We start from the raw sequence: 19,022 nt of genomic DNA on the forward strand, positions 1-19,022 counted from the left end.
GGGACTGACAGTGGGGCTGCAGATAAAAAATAGATTCGTAAAATATTAAGCAGGGAGAATTGTCAGGACTTGGTGGCTGACTGGTGAGGAAAAGGTGTTGAGTCAAGGTGAACACCTAGCGTTCAGACTTGGGCAGTAGAGTGGATGGAAGACTCTTCAGCTAAATAGGGATTACAGGACAAAAATCAGGTTTGGGGGATAGAATGAGGGAAACAGTTTTTTTCATCATGTGTCTTGAAGTATCTGCAGGGCATGCAAATAGAAATTTTTAGTTGGCAGCAAGATATTGTTCTGAAGCTCAGGAGGATGACTTTATGTGGAAAAGATACTTGAAACCAGGGAGTATGTATTATGAACAGAAAATCAAAGACAGAAAACTGGGGAACCGTTTGGCATTCTGTGCAGTAGTCAAAAGATGAAACTTTTCTGAAAGTTAAGCTAGCTAAATATCCTGGAAAAAAAATCTAAATAAAGAATAATTTTAGCTTCACAGAAAATTCATAAAGATCTATTTTGTTTCACTTAAATATTCTAAAATAAAAAAATAATAAAACATAAAAACTAACTTTAATATAAGATATACTTTAGAAAAAACTATACTTTTGAACACATGACTTCAAGACTCATGCCAATTAGAGTAAATTCTAATTTGAAATAAGGGAAGGATCAAAAAGTTAACTATATGGCCTATTTTGAAAGTCAACTAATGAATGAAGTGTTTTACTTGAGAGAACCATTTAATCACTTTAATTAGCATATATCTATATGTTTATTATCAATAAAAATAATTGTTAAGCAATTAAATTTTTAATTCACTGCAGTAAATATCTAACAACACTCTATTAATCTAGTTACAATAACTATTCATACTTTAAAATCATGAAATTGCACATACATATAAGGAGCTCAATATTAAGCATAGAGTAGGTATTGAGACAGGCCTCCTTTTCCTTCTGTTAGTTTGGATTACTGTCGTTTTAATCTTGATTTTTTAATGGTCTTCCATATGTTCTTTGCAAAATTTAAAAAATAGGACATTAACCTAATGCAAAAGTTAACATTAAAAACTCAGAGGGATAACTAACAGAATAGAAAGATCTGTGTTTCGTCCCACCTATTCTATTGGTTCTGGGTCCTTGGGCAGTCTTGCTAGATCTTTTGACTCTTCTGTAGAATGGGTATATCTTTCTCACAAGGTTGTTGCAAGGCTCGAATGAGATAATCTGGCAGTACCGTAAAATGTAACTCGTATTTTTACAAGCACATAATCATAGGAGAAAAAAAATTATCTTGTGACACTGCCAGTGAGGATTTCACTACCCAACAACTACATAGAAAAAGAGTATTTTCTGCTAAATGAGTAAGTCAAAACATCTAATAAGACTACTCTTTGCTCCATAATTTTTAAAATTTAATTTCTCTTTTGGTATTTCCTGACTCCATTACAGCCAGAGTAGAGAAGATGAACTGGAAAGATCACTGGGCTTGGAGTTAGAAGATGCAGGTTTAGGCCTCACTTCATCATTTATTCATTTTGTAACTTTAGGAAGTAAATGTGATAATTTATGTGAAAGCTCTATGTAACCTAGGAAGTGGTATTCACACATGAGGCACTGCACTGTAATTCTTTGCAATCTCTGAGTGAGTCTTTGAGTCTTTGAGACTATCTGAAAACTGGTTCATAATTACATATTAACAACTGCAGGATGATAAAGGGCTGGTGGGTTGGAAGAAGCATGAATCCAAGAAACCTCGGATCAAATCTAGACTCTTCTATTCCCTAGCTCTATGTCCTTTGAGTCCTTTGTATACTCACCTGTGAAATGAAATTAATTTAAACTTTCTCTAGGTACCTTACAACCATCCATTGATACAAATATATGGTAACTGAAGTAGATTGATAACCTCAAGAATGGGGAGTCTGACATGATAAATGGTTAGTATCAGTAGGTTAGCAGGATAAATATCCTTATTTACTTATTAATGTTCTATCACCCAATACTAAGTCCAGGTCTCTACAAATCAAATATTCCCAAGTCCACAAACACTTAAGCTAAATATCCTGAAAAAAAAAACCTAAATAAAGAATAGTTCATAATCAAGAGGGTCAAATTCTATTTCACTATCAACATTCTTTTTCCTCAACGTCACAGAAAGAAAAGAAATTAGCAAGTTTTTATATTCAGGACTCTGAGAAACACAGGTTAAGAATTCCCACATCAAGAATTTGGGCCTCAAGAGTTTTTGCAGGAAATCTGAAAGAACTAACAAAAGTATGATTTCGAGCATTTATTTCCATACTTAGATCACATTTTAGCTGTGAGGCAGCAGCTTCCAACTCTCCTTTTCTTTGTTGCTCCTGTACCAGTAGTGCTTGCGTAGTCTGTATAGAATTTCGTAGGGCAATGCAGTTTTCCTGCAAAATTTGCACCTGAAATTGTATAAGAAAAACTCCTTTTCTGTAAGGTAAAGATTTCTAATAAATTACCCTATTGCACATGTGCAAGAGAGAATCTGCAATCTTAATGTCACTTGGGGAAAAAGCAGAGTTTGTCTATATGCTACAGTTAAAGATCTCAATAGAGTCCAATGTCTATAGCAGAGCTGTCCAATAGAACTTTCACTGCTCTCTCCAATGGAACAGTCACTAGACGCAGGTGACTACTGAGCACCTGGAATGTGGCTAGAGTGACTGAAAAACTGAATCTTTAATTATATTTAATTTTAATTAACTTAAATTTAGATAGCCGTATGTAGCTAGGGCTACCACATTCAACGGTGCTGGTTATAGCAATAAAGGATCATTTGCAAATTCCTAACGTGAATTCCTTTTTATAATTCTATTATGAAGAACAGCCATTGGTTAAAATGATAAAGATAATGGAATTGTTACTATAGTTTGAAACTACTAACTGCCTTGGGCACACAGAATTTAAAATATTCTAAATTACATGTAGACACTTCTACTAGCAACTATGATAAAGGCAAATATATTGTGCTAAAGAAATAATGAGAGTTGAAAACAGCAATGTAAACACATTGCTGATTATTTTACTCATTGCTTTCCTTTGTTTCAAATGTTATTCAGTTCTGCTTTTGTTTTCTATCTACATTACATACATATAACAAAAGAATAGGACAGTACTTTCCAAAATCGATGTCTGTAACAGAGATATATGGTATACAGAGAAGCATACTGTTCCAGGAGCCAAGAGTTCACCTCTATAAAGCTTGAGACAAATTAGCCTCACTGGTCTTTAGCTTTCTCATTCAGAAATTAAGAGGGTTATACTAAATGGTATTAGAGTCCTCTCTTATTTTACACTTTTTTTTTTAATTGTAGTGAGTGTTAAAAGAAAATTACTAAATTAAAGAAGTAAATAATTTAACAAATCTAAAGGAAATTAGTGAAATTATAAACTTGCAGGCAAAATATCAGTTTTCCTTTTTTGCTTTCACTTCCCTAACATAAAACAAGGAGAGAAAACCTCGCTACCTGTTTCTGCTCCACCTCCACTGTTGATTCCATTTCTTGTATTTTGAGTAGCATGGCTGATCCAGATTTCTCAAGAGACTCCCTTAGGTGCTTCTCCTGAGAGAGTTGTCTCCTTAGCTACAGAGCAACATTGCAGTTAGGCAAACACCAACTAAAAACTTAACATCATACCCATTTAACAAAGATCAGAGTCACCATGAAATGTGTATCAGACACTGTTATCTCACCCCCAAACTTTCTTCATTCTTTTATAACTATTCAGAAACATGCTTTATTTTTCGCCTAATGGATGCCCTCCTAAGAAATGTAGAGTCCAATGTGTTGCCCTTATATTCCTATTGTATAAGTCTGTTTTACAAATGCCTATCAAGACCCATTAGTAAGTTGCAAGAAGCACCTGAAAAAAAGAAAAGTAGAATAGGAAAAAATATCAGAATGCATAGCAAGTAGTGAGGGTAAAGTTTCATGAAATATTTGTATATATATATATGTACAAATGAAGGAGCCCTGGGGGCGCAATGGTTAAGGACTTGGCTGTAAATCAAAAGGTGAGCAGCTGGAACCCACCAGCAGCTCTGCAGAAGAAAAGACCTGGCCATCTGCTTTTGTAAAGCTTTCAGCCTAGAAAACACTATGGGGCCGTTCTACTTTGTCCTATAGGGTTGCTGTGATTCAGAACTGACTCTCGATGGCACACAACATGTACATACATATGTGTGTATGATGTTGCAGGGTAAAATACATGTTGTCCAAAAAAGTTTGGCAGACACTAGGATAGTACCTTATTGTATGTATTTTCTGTATTAATTTTGGTCTTAGCTTTTTTTACTGTTACGTTCCTTTATCTTGATTTCTTCATCTGTGTATTTTTTATTGCATAGTAGTGTGAGCATACCTCTAAAAGCTGTTCGAATTCTGTTTTGGAATTTAAAGCTCTAAATATATTATGAAGTAACTGCTAAGTAACAGACAAAACTGACACTCAAGAATTTGGGTGCACGACCTTAAATCTGTCAGTGAATCAGATAAAGATATAAAGAAGGTTAAGTGTATCTTTTATCATGAGGTAAAGAAATCCTTTCCAACTTAGATGGGAGTTTCATAATGCAATTCTTTTATCAAGAGATGTAAAACTTAACAACATTCTATTTCTAAACCCAGGTGATGATTACACAAGTCTACAGTTCATTCTATAAATTGTACACATATGTTTATGTGTGTTCTGTATAGGTGGTATATATTATAGTCTTTTTAAAGTTAAAAAAAAAGTTGGAAGGGGTGAAGATGTGTTTGACATGAAATTGTTGCAAGACAGCTCATTTTGGAAATGCTGTATAATTTTCTTAACCATATCCCTAATATTGGACATTTAGGTATTTTCAGTTTTTCACTATTAAAAATATTGGAAAATACGAAAACATGGAAATTAAACAACACACTATTAAACTATCAATAGGTCAATGAAGAAATCAAAAGATAAATCACAAACTTCCTAGGGTCAAATGAAAATGAAAGCACAACACAGAAAAATTTATGGGATGCAGTGAAGGCAGTACTCAGAGAGAAACGTATAGCAATAAATGTCTACATGAAAAAAGAAGAAAGATCTGAAACCAACAGCCTAACTTGACAACTCCGGGAACCAGAAAGAGAAGAGCAAACCAAGCCTAAACCTACCAGAAGAAAGAAAATAAGAAAGATCAGAGCATAAATAAATAAAATCGAAAACAGAAAAACAATACAGAGAACCAATAAAACCAGAAGCTGGTTCTTTGAATAGATCAATAAAATTGACAAACCTTTAGCTAGACAGGCAAAGAAAAAATAACCAAAATAAAAAATGAATGCAGGGATATTACAACTGACTTGATGGAAATAAAGAGAATTATGGCAGAATATTATGAACAACTGTATGTCAGCAAACTGGATAACCTAGATGAAATGGACAAATTCTTAAAAGCACACAACCCACCTGAGCTAACTCAAGAGGAAACAGAAAATTTCAACAGATGGATAACAAGTGAAGAGATCGAATCAGCAATCAAAAACTTCCAGACAAAAAAGAGAGTCCTGGATCACTGGCTTCACTGGGGAATTCCACCAAACATTTAGAGAAGAATTGACACCAATACTGTTTAAATTCTTCCAAAAAATAGAGAAGGAAGGAATACTCTCTAATTCATTCTATGAAGCAAACACAACCCCAATACCAAAACTAAACAAGGACACCACAAGAAAAGAATACTATAGGCCAATAACTATTATGAATACGGAAGCAAACATCCTCAGCAAAATACTAGTGAATAGAATCCAACAGCATATTAATAGAGTCATATACCATGACCAAGTGGGATTTATTCCAGGAATTCAGGGATGGTTTAACATTAGAAAATTAATCAATATAATACACCAAAAAAAAAAAAAAAACCAAACCCATTGCCATTGAGTCGATTCCGACTCATAGTGACCCTATAGAACAGAGCAAAACTGCCCCATAGAATTTCCAAGGAGCGCCTGGTAGATTCGAACTGCTGACCTTTTGGTTTGCAGCCATAGCTCTTAACCACTATGCCACCAGGGTTTCCCATATACCAAGAGAACAAAGTAAAAGTACCACACGATCATCTCTATGGATGCAGAAAAAGAATTTGATAAAATCCAACACTCTTTCTTGATGAAAACCTAAGGAAGACTGGAATAGAAGGGGAATTCCTCAGTATGATTTAGGGCATATATGAAAAGTCAACAGCCAACATTATACTTAATGGAGAAAGATTGAGAGCTTTCCCCTTGAAATCGGGAACAAGACAAGGGTGCCCTCTCGCCACTTCTATTCAATATTGTATTAGAAGCCTTAGCCACAGCAATTAGAAAAATAAAAGGTATCCTGACTGGAAAGGAAGAAGTAAAATTATCTCTATTCATGAATGACACCATCCTATATATAGAACATCCCACAGAGTCAGCAAGAAAATTTCTAGAATAGAAGAATTTAGCAAAGTTACAGGACACAAGGTCAACAAACAAAAATTGGTTGGGTTTCTATACACCACTAATGATCAATATGAAAGGGAAATTAGGGAAATAATTCCATTTACAATAGTATCTAAGATAATAAAATACCTAGGCATAAACTGAACAAGTGACTTATACAATGGAAATTATAAAGCACTGCTGAAAGAGATTAAAGAAGACTTTAAAAAATGGAAAGATGTTATGTGTTCTTGGGTTAGAAGGCTTAATATTGTTATAGTGCCAATACTACCCAAAGCTATCTACAGATTCAACACAATCCCAATCAAAATTCCAAGAGCCTTCTTTACAGAAATGGAAAAACAAATCCTCAACTTTATCTGGAATGGCACGGGGTCCCAGAAAGCTAAAGTAATGTTGAAAAAGAAGAATAAAGTAAGAAGACTCACACTTCCTGATTTTAAAACATATTAACCCAAAAACCCCACTGCTGTCGAGTAATACTCAAAACAGCCTGGTACTGGTATAACAGTAGACACATAAACCAATGGAATAGAATAGAGAGTCCAGAAATAAACCTACAGATCTATGGTCAGCTGATTTTTGACAAGAGTGTTAAATCCATTTGATGGGGGGAAAGAAGAGTCTCTTCAATAAATGGCACTGGGAAAACTGGATTTTCACACATAGAAAAATGAACAGGATCCATGACTCATACAAAAACAAATTCAAATTGGATTAAGGACCTAAATGTGCAAACTAAAACCATATAATTCTTAGGAGAACAAGCAGGGGCAATGCTGTCAGGCCTAGTTTTCAACAATAGATTATCTTATATAACAACAAAAGTACAAAGAGCAAATATCTGTGTATGTTTAAGACAAATAAAATATTCCCAACTATCCCTGTGCTGCAGCTTAAACACAAATTATAAATTTAAACCACTATGACTGGGAGAATCTTTGGAAACCATATAGCTGATAAGAATCTAATAACCAAAATGTGTATATAAAACTCCAACAACTTAATAACAAAAAGACAAATAATCCAATTATAAAATGGACAAAGGATTTGAATATACATTTCACCACAGAGGACATTCAAATGTCCACGAAACACATGAAAAGATGTGCAACGTCATTAGCCATCACAGAGATGCAAATCAAAACCAAAATGAGATGCCATTTCACTCCCACTAACGGCTAAAATATAAAAATAGAAACAGAAAATAACCAATGTTGCAAGGATGTGGGGATATTGGAACCCTTATTCACTGCTGGGTGGGAATTCAAAATGGTAGAGCCTTTGTGAAAAACAGTGTGGTGGAACCTCAAAAAAACTAAAAATAGAACTACCATATAACCTAGCAATTCCACTCCTAGATATATACCCAAAAGACTTGAAAGCAGAGACCTGTGTACCAATGTTCACTGCACTAATCGCAACAGCCAAAAAGTGGAAACAACCTAAATGGCCATCAACAGATGAATGGATAAACAAAATGTGCTACATACTTGAACATATAGTGGAATATTACTCAGCCCGTAGAAGAAACAAAGTCTTGATACACGGTACAGTATGGATGGAGCTTGAAGACGTTATGCTGAGTGAAATAAGTTAATCACAGAAAGACAAATATTATATGACCTCAGTTATATTAAAAGATAAGAAAAGGCAAAAGTATAGAGGTCATAGTTTATAGGGAGGGGATAGAGGGGAGATAATGGTGATGGAAAAATCACATTGATTAAGGGAAGGATTATATAGCTGATTTTTATAACTGCTGTCAATAAGTTGTACATCTGTAAAAATCTGAACAGGCAAAAGTTGTGGGATATTTGTGCTCATCAAAAGACTTCACCAAATGAGTAAAAAGAGAACCTACATACTGGGAAAAAAATTTGGCTATTACAAATCACACAAAGGTCTAATCTCTAAAATCTACAGGAAAATCCAACACCTCTACAACAAACAGACAATCCAATTAAAAAATGGGCAAAGGAAATGAACAGACATTTGACCAAAGAAGTCATTAACGCTGCCAACAGACACATGAGGGAATGCTTGAGATCACTAGCTATCAGAGAAATGCAAATCAAAACTTCAATGAGATACCATCTCACTCCAGCATTACTAGCATGAATCAAAAAAAAAAAAAAAAAACCAGGAAATAACAAATGTTGGAGAGGCTGCAGGGAGATCGGAACTCTTATGCACTGCTGGCGGGAATGCAAAATGATACAACCATTTTGGAGAACGATACCACGCTTCCTTAGAAAGCTAGAAATAGAAATACCATATGATCCAGCAATGCCAGTCCTAGGAATACATCCTAGAGAAATAAGAGCTATCACACAAATGGACATATGCAGACCCATGTTCATTGCAGCATTGTTCACAATAGCAAAAAGATAGAAACAACCTAGATGCCTATCAACAGATGAATGGATAAACAAAATATGGTACATACATACAATGGAGTATTATGCCATGATAAAGAACAACTGTGAATCTGCGAAGCATCTCGTAACAGGGGTGAACCTGGAGAGGATTATACTGCGTGAAAAAAGTCAATCACAAAAGGACATATATTGTACCAGACCACTACTATAAAATTTCATGAAAAGGTTTACACACAAAAAGAAACAATCTTTGATGGTTACGAGGGAGGGAAGGGGAGGAGATGGAAAAACACCAAACAGACAATAGGTAAATGGTAACTTTGGTGAAGGGTAAGCTGGTACACAATACCAGGAAAGCCAGCACAATTTGTACAAGACAAGGTCATGGAAGCTCCACAGATACAACCAAGCTCCCTGGGGGACCGAACTGCTGGGCTGGGGGCTGTGGGGACCATGGTTTTGGGGAACACGTAGCTCAATTGGCATAACACAGTTTATAAAGAAAATGTTCTACGTTCTACTTTGGTGAGTAACGTCTGGAGTCTTAAGAGCCTGTGAGTGGCAATCTAGGATACTCCACTGGTCTCACCCATTCGGGAGCAAGGAATAATGAAGAAGCTAAACACACAAGGGAAAGGTTAGTCCAAAGGACTAATGGACCACATCAATCATGGCCTCCACCAGACTGAGTCCAGTACAACTAGATGGTGCCCGGCTACCACCACTGAGTGCTCTAACAGAGATCACAATAGAGGGTCCTGGAGAGAGCTGGAAGAGAATGTAGAACAAAATTCTAACTCACAAAAAAAAGACCAGACTTAGTGGCCTGACAAAGACTGGAGAAACCCTGAGAGTATGGCCCCTGGACACACTTTTACCTCAGTAATGAAGTCACTCCCAGGGTTCACCCTTCAGCCAAAGATTAGACAGGCCCATAAAACAAAAGGAGGCTAAAGGGGCACACCACCCCAGGGGCAAGGACTAGAAGGCAGGAGGGGACAGGAAAACTGGTAATAGGGAACCCAAGGTCGAGAATGGAGATTGTTGACACGTCGTGGGGTTGTTAGCCAATGTCATAAAACAGTATGTGTACTAACTGTTTAATGAGAAACTTGTTTGTTCTGTAAACCTTCATCAAAAATAAGATAAAAAAAGTTGTGTGATAGCTACATTTACAACAACAACAAAGAGTAGCTGCTGAGGCTGCTTATGGACAACCAAAAACCTTATGGGATTTGGTTCCTTGGTTTGGAGGTTTACGGTTATGGTTTCATCCCAGTTAATTGGCCTAATAAAGTGTTTAGTGCTTCTGTTCCACCTTCTAGTTTGTTGTATAGTGCCCGGGGTCTTAAAAGCTTGCCAACAGACATCCAAGGCACAACAATTGGTCTCTATTCACCTGGAGCAATAGAGGAAGAAGGAAAGTCAGGAATAGGATGTGGAATGTGCAGCTAATTGCTTCCATGAACAACTCCCTCCTTTGCCATGAGACCAGAAGAACAGGATGGTGCCTGGCTATCATTACTGAATGTTTTGATCAAAGATTCTATAGAACGATCCTGGTCAAAAGGGGAAAATTTAAAATTCTCATGGAATCCAAACTTTTTGGAATCATGGGGACTGGATGAATTCCTGAAACTATTGCCCCAAAATAATCCTTAAAACTTAAACCAAAAATGTCCCTGAAGTCTTCTTAAAACCAAACAATAGTTTAGCTTAACTTGTAAAGAATCTCTGCCTTGAGCACTATGCTCTTTTAAGAATCATCTATACGGGATCAAATTGACAAGAACAACTGGAATAATTAGATAGGATCTCTAGAGGGCAGTGAGTTTATGTTAGTGGGAGAGGAACAACTCAGAAAAGAAGGGTGAGAATAGTTGCACAACTTGAAGAATGTAATCAATATCACTGAACTGTACATTTAGAAATAATAGAAATGGTATATGTTTTGCTGTGTATATTCTCAACAACAAAACAAAATACTCTTCTGCTGAACATGCTTCTGAATACACCTTTCAATTCATTTCTGATTATTTCCTTAGAATAAATTTCTAGAAAAGGAATCATGAGGTTAAAAGTACAAACATTATTTTGGACTCTGAACATATACTGTAATTTTACTTTCCTATGAGCAATATTTGAATAAATCCCATCAACATTAAGTATTATCATTTCTATTTTTTTTTTGCATTTCTTTACTAGTGAGATTAAACATTTTAAATAAGGTTATTAACTTTTTATATATTTCTTTTCTGAACTGTTATTTCTCACCCTTTTCCCATTGTTCTATAAGGTTTTTTACTCCTTGTCTAGTTTTGTTATGATGTTTTATTAGTTTGTTTTTTGCTTTTTTTTTTTTAACACGTAGAAGTTTTAAATTCTAATGTGGCCAAATCAGCTTTTAAAGATTTTGTTCATTCCTTTCAAATTTAAAATTTCTTTTTCATACAATGATCAGTTAAATATTATACTCTTAAGTAAGAATGAGCCATAGTTTTCCTTTTTGGTTATATTTCTCAGGTTTTAGTACAAGATTATAATTACTGTATAACATAAGGATCACTTTAAATTACTTTCTAGATACAAACTTGTCCCTTCCTAATATTCAAGAAAAGCTAATGCTCCAGGGAGATATATCACATGTATTCTTTATATGTCGAGCAAATAATCTGAGAAGAACGGGGCATCAGGATTGGAGGAAGCTTCATTAACAACCTGCGTTATACAGATGACACAACCTTGGTTGCTGAAAGTGCAGAGAACTTAAAGCACTTACTAATGAAGATCCAAGACCACAGTCTTCAGTATGGATTGCACCTCAACATAAAGAAAACAAAAATCCTCACAACTGAACCAATGAGCAACATCATGATAAATGGAGATAAGATTAAAGTTGTCAAGGATTTCATTTTACTTGGATCTACAATCAACAGCCATGGAAGCAGCAGTCAAGAAATCAAATGACGCATTGCATTGGGGAAATCTGCTGCAAAGGACCTCTTTAAAGTGTTGAAATGCAAAGACGTCACCTTGAAGACTTAAGGTGCGCCTGAGCCAAGCCATGGTATTTTCAATCACATCACATGCATGTGAAAGCTGGACAATGAATAAGGAAGACGGAAGAAGAACTGAAGCCTTTGAATTGTGGTGTTGGTGAAGAATATTGAATATACTATGGATTGCCAAAGGAATGAACAAATCTGTCTTGGAAGAAGTACAACCAGAATGCTCCTTAGAAGCAAGAATGGCGAGACTGCATCTTACATATTTTGGACATGTTGTCAGGAGGGATCAGTCCCTGGGGAAGGACATCATGCTTGGCAAAGTACAGGGTCAGTGGAAAAGAGGAAGACCCTCAACGAGGTGGACTGACACAGTGGCTGCAAGAATGAGCTCAAGCATAAAAATGATTGTAAGGATGGCGCAGGACCGGGTAGTGTTTCATTCTGTTGTGCGTAGGGTCGCTATGAGTCAAAACTGACTCAACAGCACCTAACAACAACAACAACAACAAATTCTGTCTTTGAACAGCTGTCCTGCCCCTCTCCACCCCCCTCCAGGTTTGACTAGTACGGTCTTTCTGCAGATCCTTGACAGAGTTCAATGAAAATTCAATATTTTACCACAGCATCAAAAGTTCTACATAAGAGAATTTTCTAGGTAGCTAAGCTTTTTAAGCTTACCATCTTAAGCACTTAGATGTTTATAATTTTGTATGAGAATTTTCCTAAAACATGTATCTATTTCTGTGTCCTGTGTAACAATTCTTTAAACATACTTTGACCCTTTTAATTTGTACTAACATCTGTAATTATTTTGTAAGGGAATATTGAGGTTTTTTAGGCCATTTATCAGATATACTGAGTAATTCTTCTGAGTTTTTCATTGTTTTTAAGAGAGAATTTTTAGTATGACTGTTTTTAGAAGCCACCTATTTCATAATTCCCAATCTGTTATATACTAAAACTTGGGCTGAAATGAAGGTTTCCAAGTAAAATTAGATGACCAGGTTTATTAAAAGCTTTATATTTTAAATGCAGCTTTAGATTAAAAGGATTTTGCATGAAGGTGCCCACTTGACTCTGGCATATGGGAAACTAAAAATTTTGTGATAACTATTTCCATCTTTGCTCAGAGAGCATTTGTTTTTTTATTTCCAGTTTGATGACAGTATTGAGATGAAAGGACATCTTAACGTTTCGCTAGAATTTCACATAGTATCTTCCTACTACACAGTCACAAATTCTCCTTCAAAGGTTTCTTTTCATTCTTTCTTTTCTACTTTCTAGAATTCCGTTCTGCAATCCCACCCCCTACCACCCCACAGCATCTTTTCACCTTACCTCCTGAATTTTAAGGTTCATTTTACGTTTTGTGGTCTTCAGTTCCTCCTCAATAATAGCCACATTCTTCTAAAAGTAGAAGGAGAAAAGCTTCTAAATCCTCTACAATGACAGGAGGAAAACGTCTATAGGTGTATCAGTTCAAATCTAGGGTTTTTTTCTGCCAACCTATAAATGCTATTTTGATTATAATTATAAATACTTACTACAGGTCCAAAGTAGTTGTTACAATATTTTAAAAGAAATAGTTATTTTATTACTTTTATCCATGGTTTCTATCATTTCACTTTTTAGACAGTAAAAAGTGATTAGTTTCACCCAGCTCCTATGTAAAATTCAATAATCAGAGAAAATCTCCTTGATAGATCATTTTTCTTACAGGGTCTCTTCTTCTTAAGAGCTCTATTTCCTCTAGCTTGGAATAGTATCCATGTTTAGGAGTTAAGATGAAAAACGCACCTTCCACTATTTATTCCTTTATGATGATTATTATTATTAATGGATGTACAATTATATTAATGGATATATAATTCCAGATATAAAACTTCGAGAGTCATCTTTGCCTTTCCTCCTGCCTTCACTCCCTATACAATGCCATATTTTAGCAAGACGTTCTTCACAGAATATCCCCCTTTCCTTTCAAAATGCCATAACCCTAGGGCAGAACTAATAAGGCTTACGCCTCAAATAATGCAATGGATTCCTTATCGGTTTCCCTGCATCCAATCTTTTCTCACTATAATCAGTACTCTATACTACAGCCAGATTCGTTTTCCCGTTTTCATATGTCACTTATCAGAAATCTTAATAACTTCCCATAGAAGCAAGCCCAACTAGTGATTATTCTTGAGTTTGAGATCCTCCAAACAAATCTTCACCTCCTGTCAAGCTCATTTAGGCATTTCCTCCTAACTGTGCCCAGGAGAAAGATCCAGCTTCAAACCTAGGTTACAAGAAGAAGACAGGTGTATGTGATCTTGGACAAGAGACTTCTTTCTGGGCCCCAGTTCTCTTATCATTAAAATGGGGACAATAATACCCTATATCACAAGGTTTTTCAAAGATCAAAGAAAATAACATAGTCCATAGTTTGTTCTTCTAGTACACATACTTTGCTGCCTCTGTGCAACTAACTGTTCACAGCTATGTGTGTACCTTGAAGTGTTCTCGCTCCTCCACTCTGCTCTTTAGTGCAGCTCAAGTCCTAGGTATCGAGAAGCCTACCTAGACTAATCTATTCCAGACAGGGCATCCTCGCCCTCTCAAAGCCATCTGAATTCAGAGCACTTATTCTGCAATATTCACCTATTGTCCTATAATACTTCCTAAATCCTCATTTTTTTCTATTTCATTTTTTATGCTATGTCTTGTTCTCCCAAATAGCATATAAGCTCTTCAAAAGCACAGACTCTACCTATACCTCTGGACCCTCACAGTCACCTGTACAGGCTAAACCAAAAAAAACAACCCATTGCTGTCGAGTCAATTCCAACTCATAGCAGCCCTATAGAATGTGTGGGCTAAGTGCTCTATAAATACTTGAACTATCACTGATGGCAACTGATCTGTCAATGCAGATCAATTTCAAATTCCAAAAATCCTCACATCAACATCGTCTATTTTTAAAAGTCAGTTTTATAGGTCTGTTGCCTCCTCCAGCTAACACCTGACCGTGAATTTCTACTTGAAAGAACTCTGAACTCAAACCTTTGTCTCTGAGGCACTCTCCAGAGTGGCTGTCAGCCTTTGCACTTCATCTTGCGCCCTGTCTTCTTCCTCTTTTACAACTTTCAGTTGCTGGCGCAAATTCATCACTTCAAGATGCAACAGCTTCAGGTCCTTGGAATGCTCTTCCTGTATTGAATTCAGCCGATCCTTCAGAAAAGCTACCAGGCAGCACAGGAGGGTCATCGAGCATTGTTTCCCAGAAAAGAAGCAGTTGAAAGAAGTTCAGGAAAAGAAAAGAATCATAAACTCATCAATCACCCACACAAGACCAAACTTCATGATTCTCTTCTCTCTATACCTGTTTTCTGTGGATTCAAATCCTTTTCAGTTTGCAGACGGAAGATGTTCATCTTCAAGGACTGGATGAGGCTTTCCAGGCGGCACATTCGGTTTACCAGGAACTCACAGTTCTCCCATATCATATCTGTTTTTCCTGAACAAACTACTTCATTCTGGATAGAACTAATGGCTTTCTGGTTCAAAGGGTCTGCTACACAGTTTGGAGCTTCCAGTTGGCCTCTAAACAAAGATTCCAATACAGCAATATGATGCAATGTGTACTGTGGAATTTCCAACCATAAAAATTAGGTTCATTAGTTAGCAAGCATCTATTTGCTCCTCCAAATTTAAATATAGAGAATACCATTAGGTAGAGGATGAGGGCAACCTGAGATGAATAAAAATTATTGACTTTTTAATGGTTGTTTATTTTAACCTGAAATTCTGTCAACATTTTTTGTATATAAAAACAAATGATACATAACAGACATCTTAAATGCTATTTCTATAATGGTGAACTAAGAATTAAAGTTAGCATGGAGGCAATATATTCACATTTTTAGAAAATTTTTAAACAAAGTCATAGTAAACATTCGAATTTTCTTGCCAATATACTCAACATTTATACCAAACTTAATCCAAACTGCTAAAGAGTTATTTACTTCAAAGGCACTATAATACTCTTTACATGTCTGTCAGTTTTTCCTACCGTGGTGGCTTGTGTGTTGCTGTGATGCTGGAAGCTATGCCACCAGTAGGTCAAATACCAGCAGGGTCACCTGCGGTGGAAAGGTTTCAGCTGAGCTTCCAGACAAAGAAAGACTAAGAAGAAGGACCTGGCAGTCTATTTCTGCAAAAATTAGCCAGTGAAAACCTTGTGACTAGCAGGAGAACATTGTCTTATATACTGCCAGAAGATAAGTCCCTCAGGTTGGAAGGCACTCAAAACATTATTGGAAAGAGCTGCCTCCTCAAAGTTGAGTCAACTTTAATGATGCGGATGGAGTCAAGCTTTTGGGATCTTCATTTGTTGATGTGGCACAACTCAAAATGAGAAGGAACAGCTGCAAACATCCATTAATAATAGGAATGTGGAATGTACAAAGTATGAATCCAGAAAAATTGGAAGTCGTCAAAAACGAAATGGAATACATAAAGATGGACATCCTAGGCATTAGTGAGATGAAATGCACAGGTACTGGCCATTTTGACTTGGATAATCATATGGTATACTATGTTGGGATTGTCAAATTGAAGAGGAATGGCGCTGCATTCATCATTCAAAAGAATATTTCGAGATCAATCCTGAAGTACACTGTTGTCAGTGATAGTATAATATCCATACGCTTACAAGGAAGACCAGTTAATATGACTACTATTCAAATTTACACACCTATCACTAATGCCGAAGATGAGGAAACTGAAGATTTTTACCAACTTCTGAAGTCTGAATTGATCGAACATGCAATCGATATGCATTGATGATTACCAGTGATTGGAATGTGAAAGTTGGAAACAAAGAAGAAAGAATAGTAGTTGGAAAATATGGCCTTGGTGATAGAAATGATGCCAGAGATTGTATGATAGAATTCTGCTAGAGCAACGACTTATTCATTGCATATACATTTTCTCACCAACATAAATGGTGACTATGGACCTCGCCGAACAGAATACAGAGGAATCAAACTGACTACATCTGTGGAAAGAGACGAAGAAAAACCTCAGTATCATCAGTTAGTACAAGGCCAGGAGCCAACTGTGGAACAGACCATCAACTGCTCATATGCAAGTTTAAGTTGAAGCTGAAGAAAATTAGAACAAGACCGCAAGCGCCAAAGTATGACCTTCAGTATATTTCTTCTGAATTTAGAGACCACCTCAAGAATAGATCTGACTCATTAAACACTAATGACTGATGGCCAGATGAGTTGTGGAATGCCATTGAGAACATCATACATAAAGAAAGCAAGAGGTCATTAAAAAGACAGTAAAGAAAGATAAGACCAAATTGGATGTCAGAAAAGATTCTGAAACTTGCTCTTGAATGTTGAATAGCTAAAGCAAAAGGAGGAAATTATGAAGTAAAAGAGCTGAACAGAAGATTTCAAAGGATGGTTTAAGAAGACAAAGTAAATTTTATAATGAAATGTGCACAAAGACCTGGAGTTAGAAAACCAAAAGGGAAGAACACACTCAGAACTTCTCAAGCTGAAAGAACTGAAGAGAAAACTCAAGCCTTGAATTGCAATACTGAAGAATTCTAAGGGGAAAATATTAAATGATGCAGGAATCATCAAAAGAAGATGGAAGGAATAAACAGAGTCACTATACCAAAAAGAATTGGTTCATGTTCAGCCATTTCAGGAGGTAGCATACGAGCAAGAACTAATGGTACTGAAGGAATAAGTCCAAGTGAAGGCACTGGCAAAAAAGAAGGCTACAGGAATTGATGGAATATCCAACTGAGATATTTCAACAAAGGAATGCAAAGGTGGAAGCACTCGCTTGTTTACGCCAAGAAATTCGGAAGACAGCTACCTGGCAAACCGACTGGAAGAGATCCATATTTGTTCCCATTCCAAAGAAAGGTGATCCGAGTGTGAAAATTATCAAACAATATCATCAACATCACATACAAGTAAAATTTTGCTGAAGATCATTCAAACGTATTTGCAGCAGTACATCGACAGGGAGCTGCCAGAAATTCAAGCCAGATTCAGAAGAGGATGTGGAACAAGGGATTATCATTGCTGATGTCAGGGGATCTTGGCTGAAAGCAAACGAAACCAAAAGATGCTTAGCTGTGTTTTATTGACCATGCAAAGGCATTTGACTGTGTGGATCATAACAAATTATGGACAACATCATGAAGAATGGGAATTCCAGAACACTTAATTGTGCTCATGCGGAACACGTAACATAGACCAAGAGTCATTCGTTCGAACAGAACAAGGGGATACCTACCGCCTGGTTTAAAATAAGGAAAGGTGTGGGTCAGGGTTGTATCCTTTTACCATACTTAGTCAATTTGTATGCTGAGCAAATAATCTGAGAAGCAGGACTATATGAAGAATGCAGCGTCATGATTGGAGGAAGATTTATTAACAACCTGAGATACACAGCTGACACAACCTTGCCTGCTGAAAGTGAAGAGGACTTGAGACACTTACTGATGATCAAAGACTACAGCCTTCAGTATGGATTACACCTCAACATAAAGAAACAAAAATCCTTACAACTGGACCAATAAGCACCATCATGATAAACAGAGAAAATATTGAGATTGTGAAAGATTTCATTTTACCTGGATCCACAATCAACACCCACGGAAACACAGCAGTCAAGAAATCAAAAGATGCCTTGCATTGGGCAAATATGCTGCAAAAGACCTCTTTAAAGTGTTAAAAAGTAAACACGTGGCTTTGAGGACTAAGGTATGCCTGGTCCAAGTCATGGTGTTTTCAATCACCTCACATGCATGCAAAAGCTGGACAATGAATAAAGAAGATGGAAGAACTGATGCCGTTGAACTATGGTGTTGGTGAAGAATACTGAATATACCATGGACTGCCAGTAGAATGAACAAATCTTAGAAGAAGTACAGCCAGAATGCTCCTTAAAAGCAAGGATGGCAAGACTTTGTCTCACATACTTTGGACATGTTATCAGGAAGGACCAGTCCCTGGAGAAGGACATCATGCTTGGTAAAGTAGAAGGTCAGCGAAAAAGAGAAAGACCCTCAATGAGATGAACTGACACAGTGGCTGCAACGATAGTCTCAAGCACAACAATTGTGAG

General features: G+C 36.5%; 1 protein-coding gene across 1 annotated transcript in view; it reads right to left on the reverse strand.

Moving 5' to 3' along the window:
- The window catches only part of CCDC150 (coiled-coil domain containing 150), a 91,527-nt gene that overhangs the window by 64,042 nt on the left and 8,463 nt on the right, over positions 1–19,022 (reverse strand). Inside the window, exons 3-7 of the mRNA XM_010602641.3 lie at positions 15,244–15,464; positions 14,925–15,103; positions 13,218–13,286; positions 3,497–3,613; positions 2,302–2,431 (exon numbers count right to left, since the gene is read on the reverse strand). Of these exons, the coding sequence (XP_010600943.3) occupies positions 2,302–2,431; positions 3,497–3,613; positions 13,218–13,286; positions 14,925–15,103; positions 15,244–15,464 (716 nt within the window). The remainder of the gene's footprint in view (positions 1–2,301; positions 2,432–3,496; positions 3,614–13,217; positions 13,287–14,924; positions 15,104–15,243; positions 15,465–19,022) is intronic.

The sequence above is a fragment of the Loxodonta africana genome, chromosome 6, assembly GCF_030014295.1.
Source record: "Loxodonta africana isolate mLoxAfr1 chromosome 6, mLoxAfr1.hap2, whole genome shotgun sequence".
Classification (NCBI taxonomy): Eukaryota; Metazoa; Chordata; class Mammalia; order Proboscidea; family Elephantidae; genus Loxodonta; species Loxodonta africana.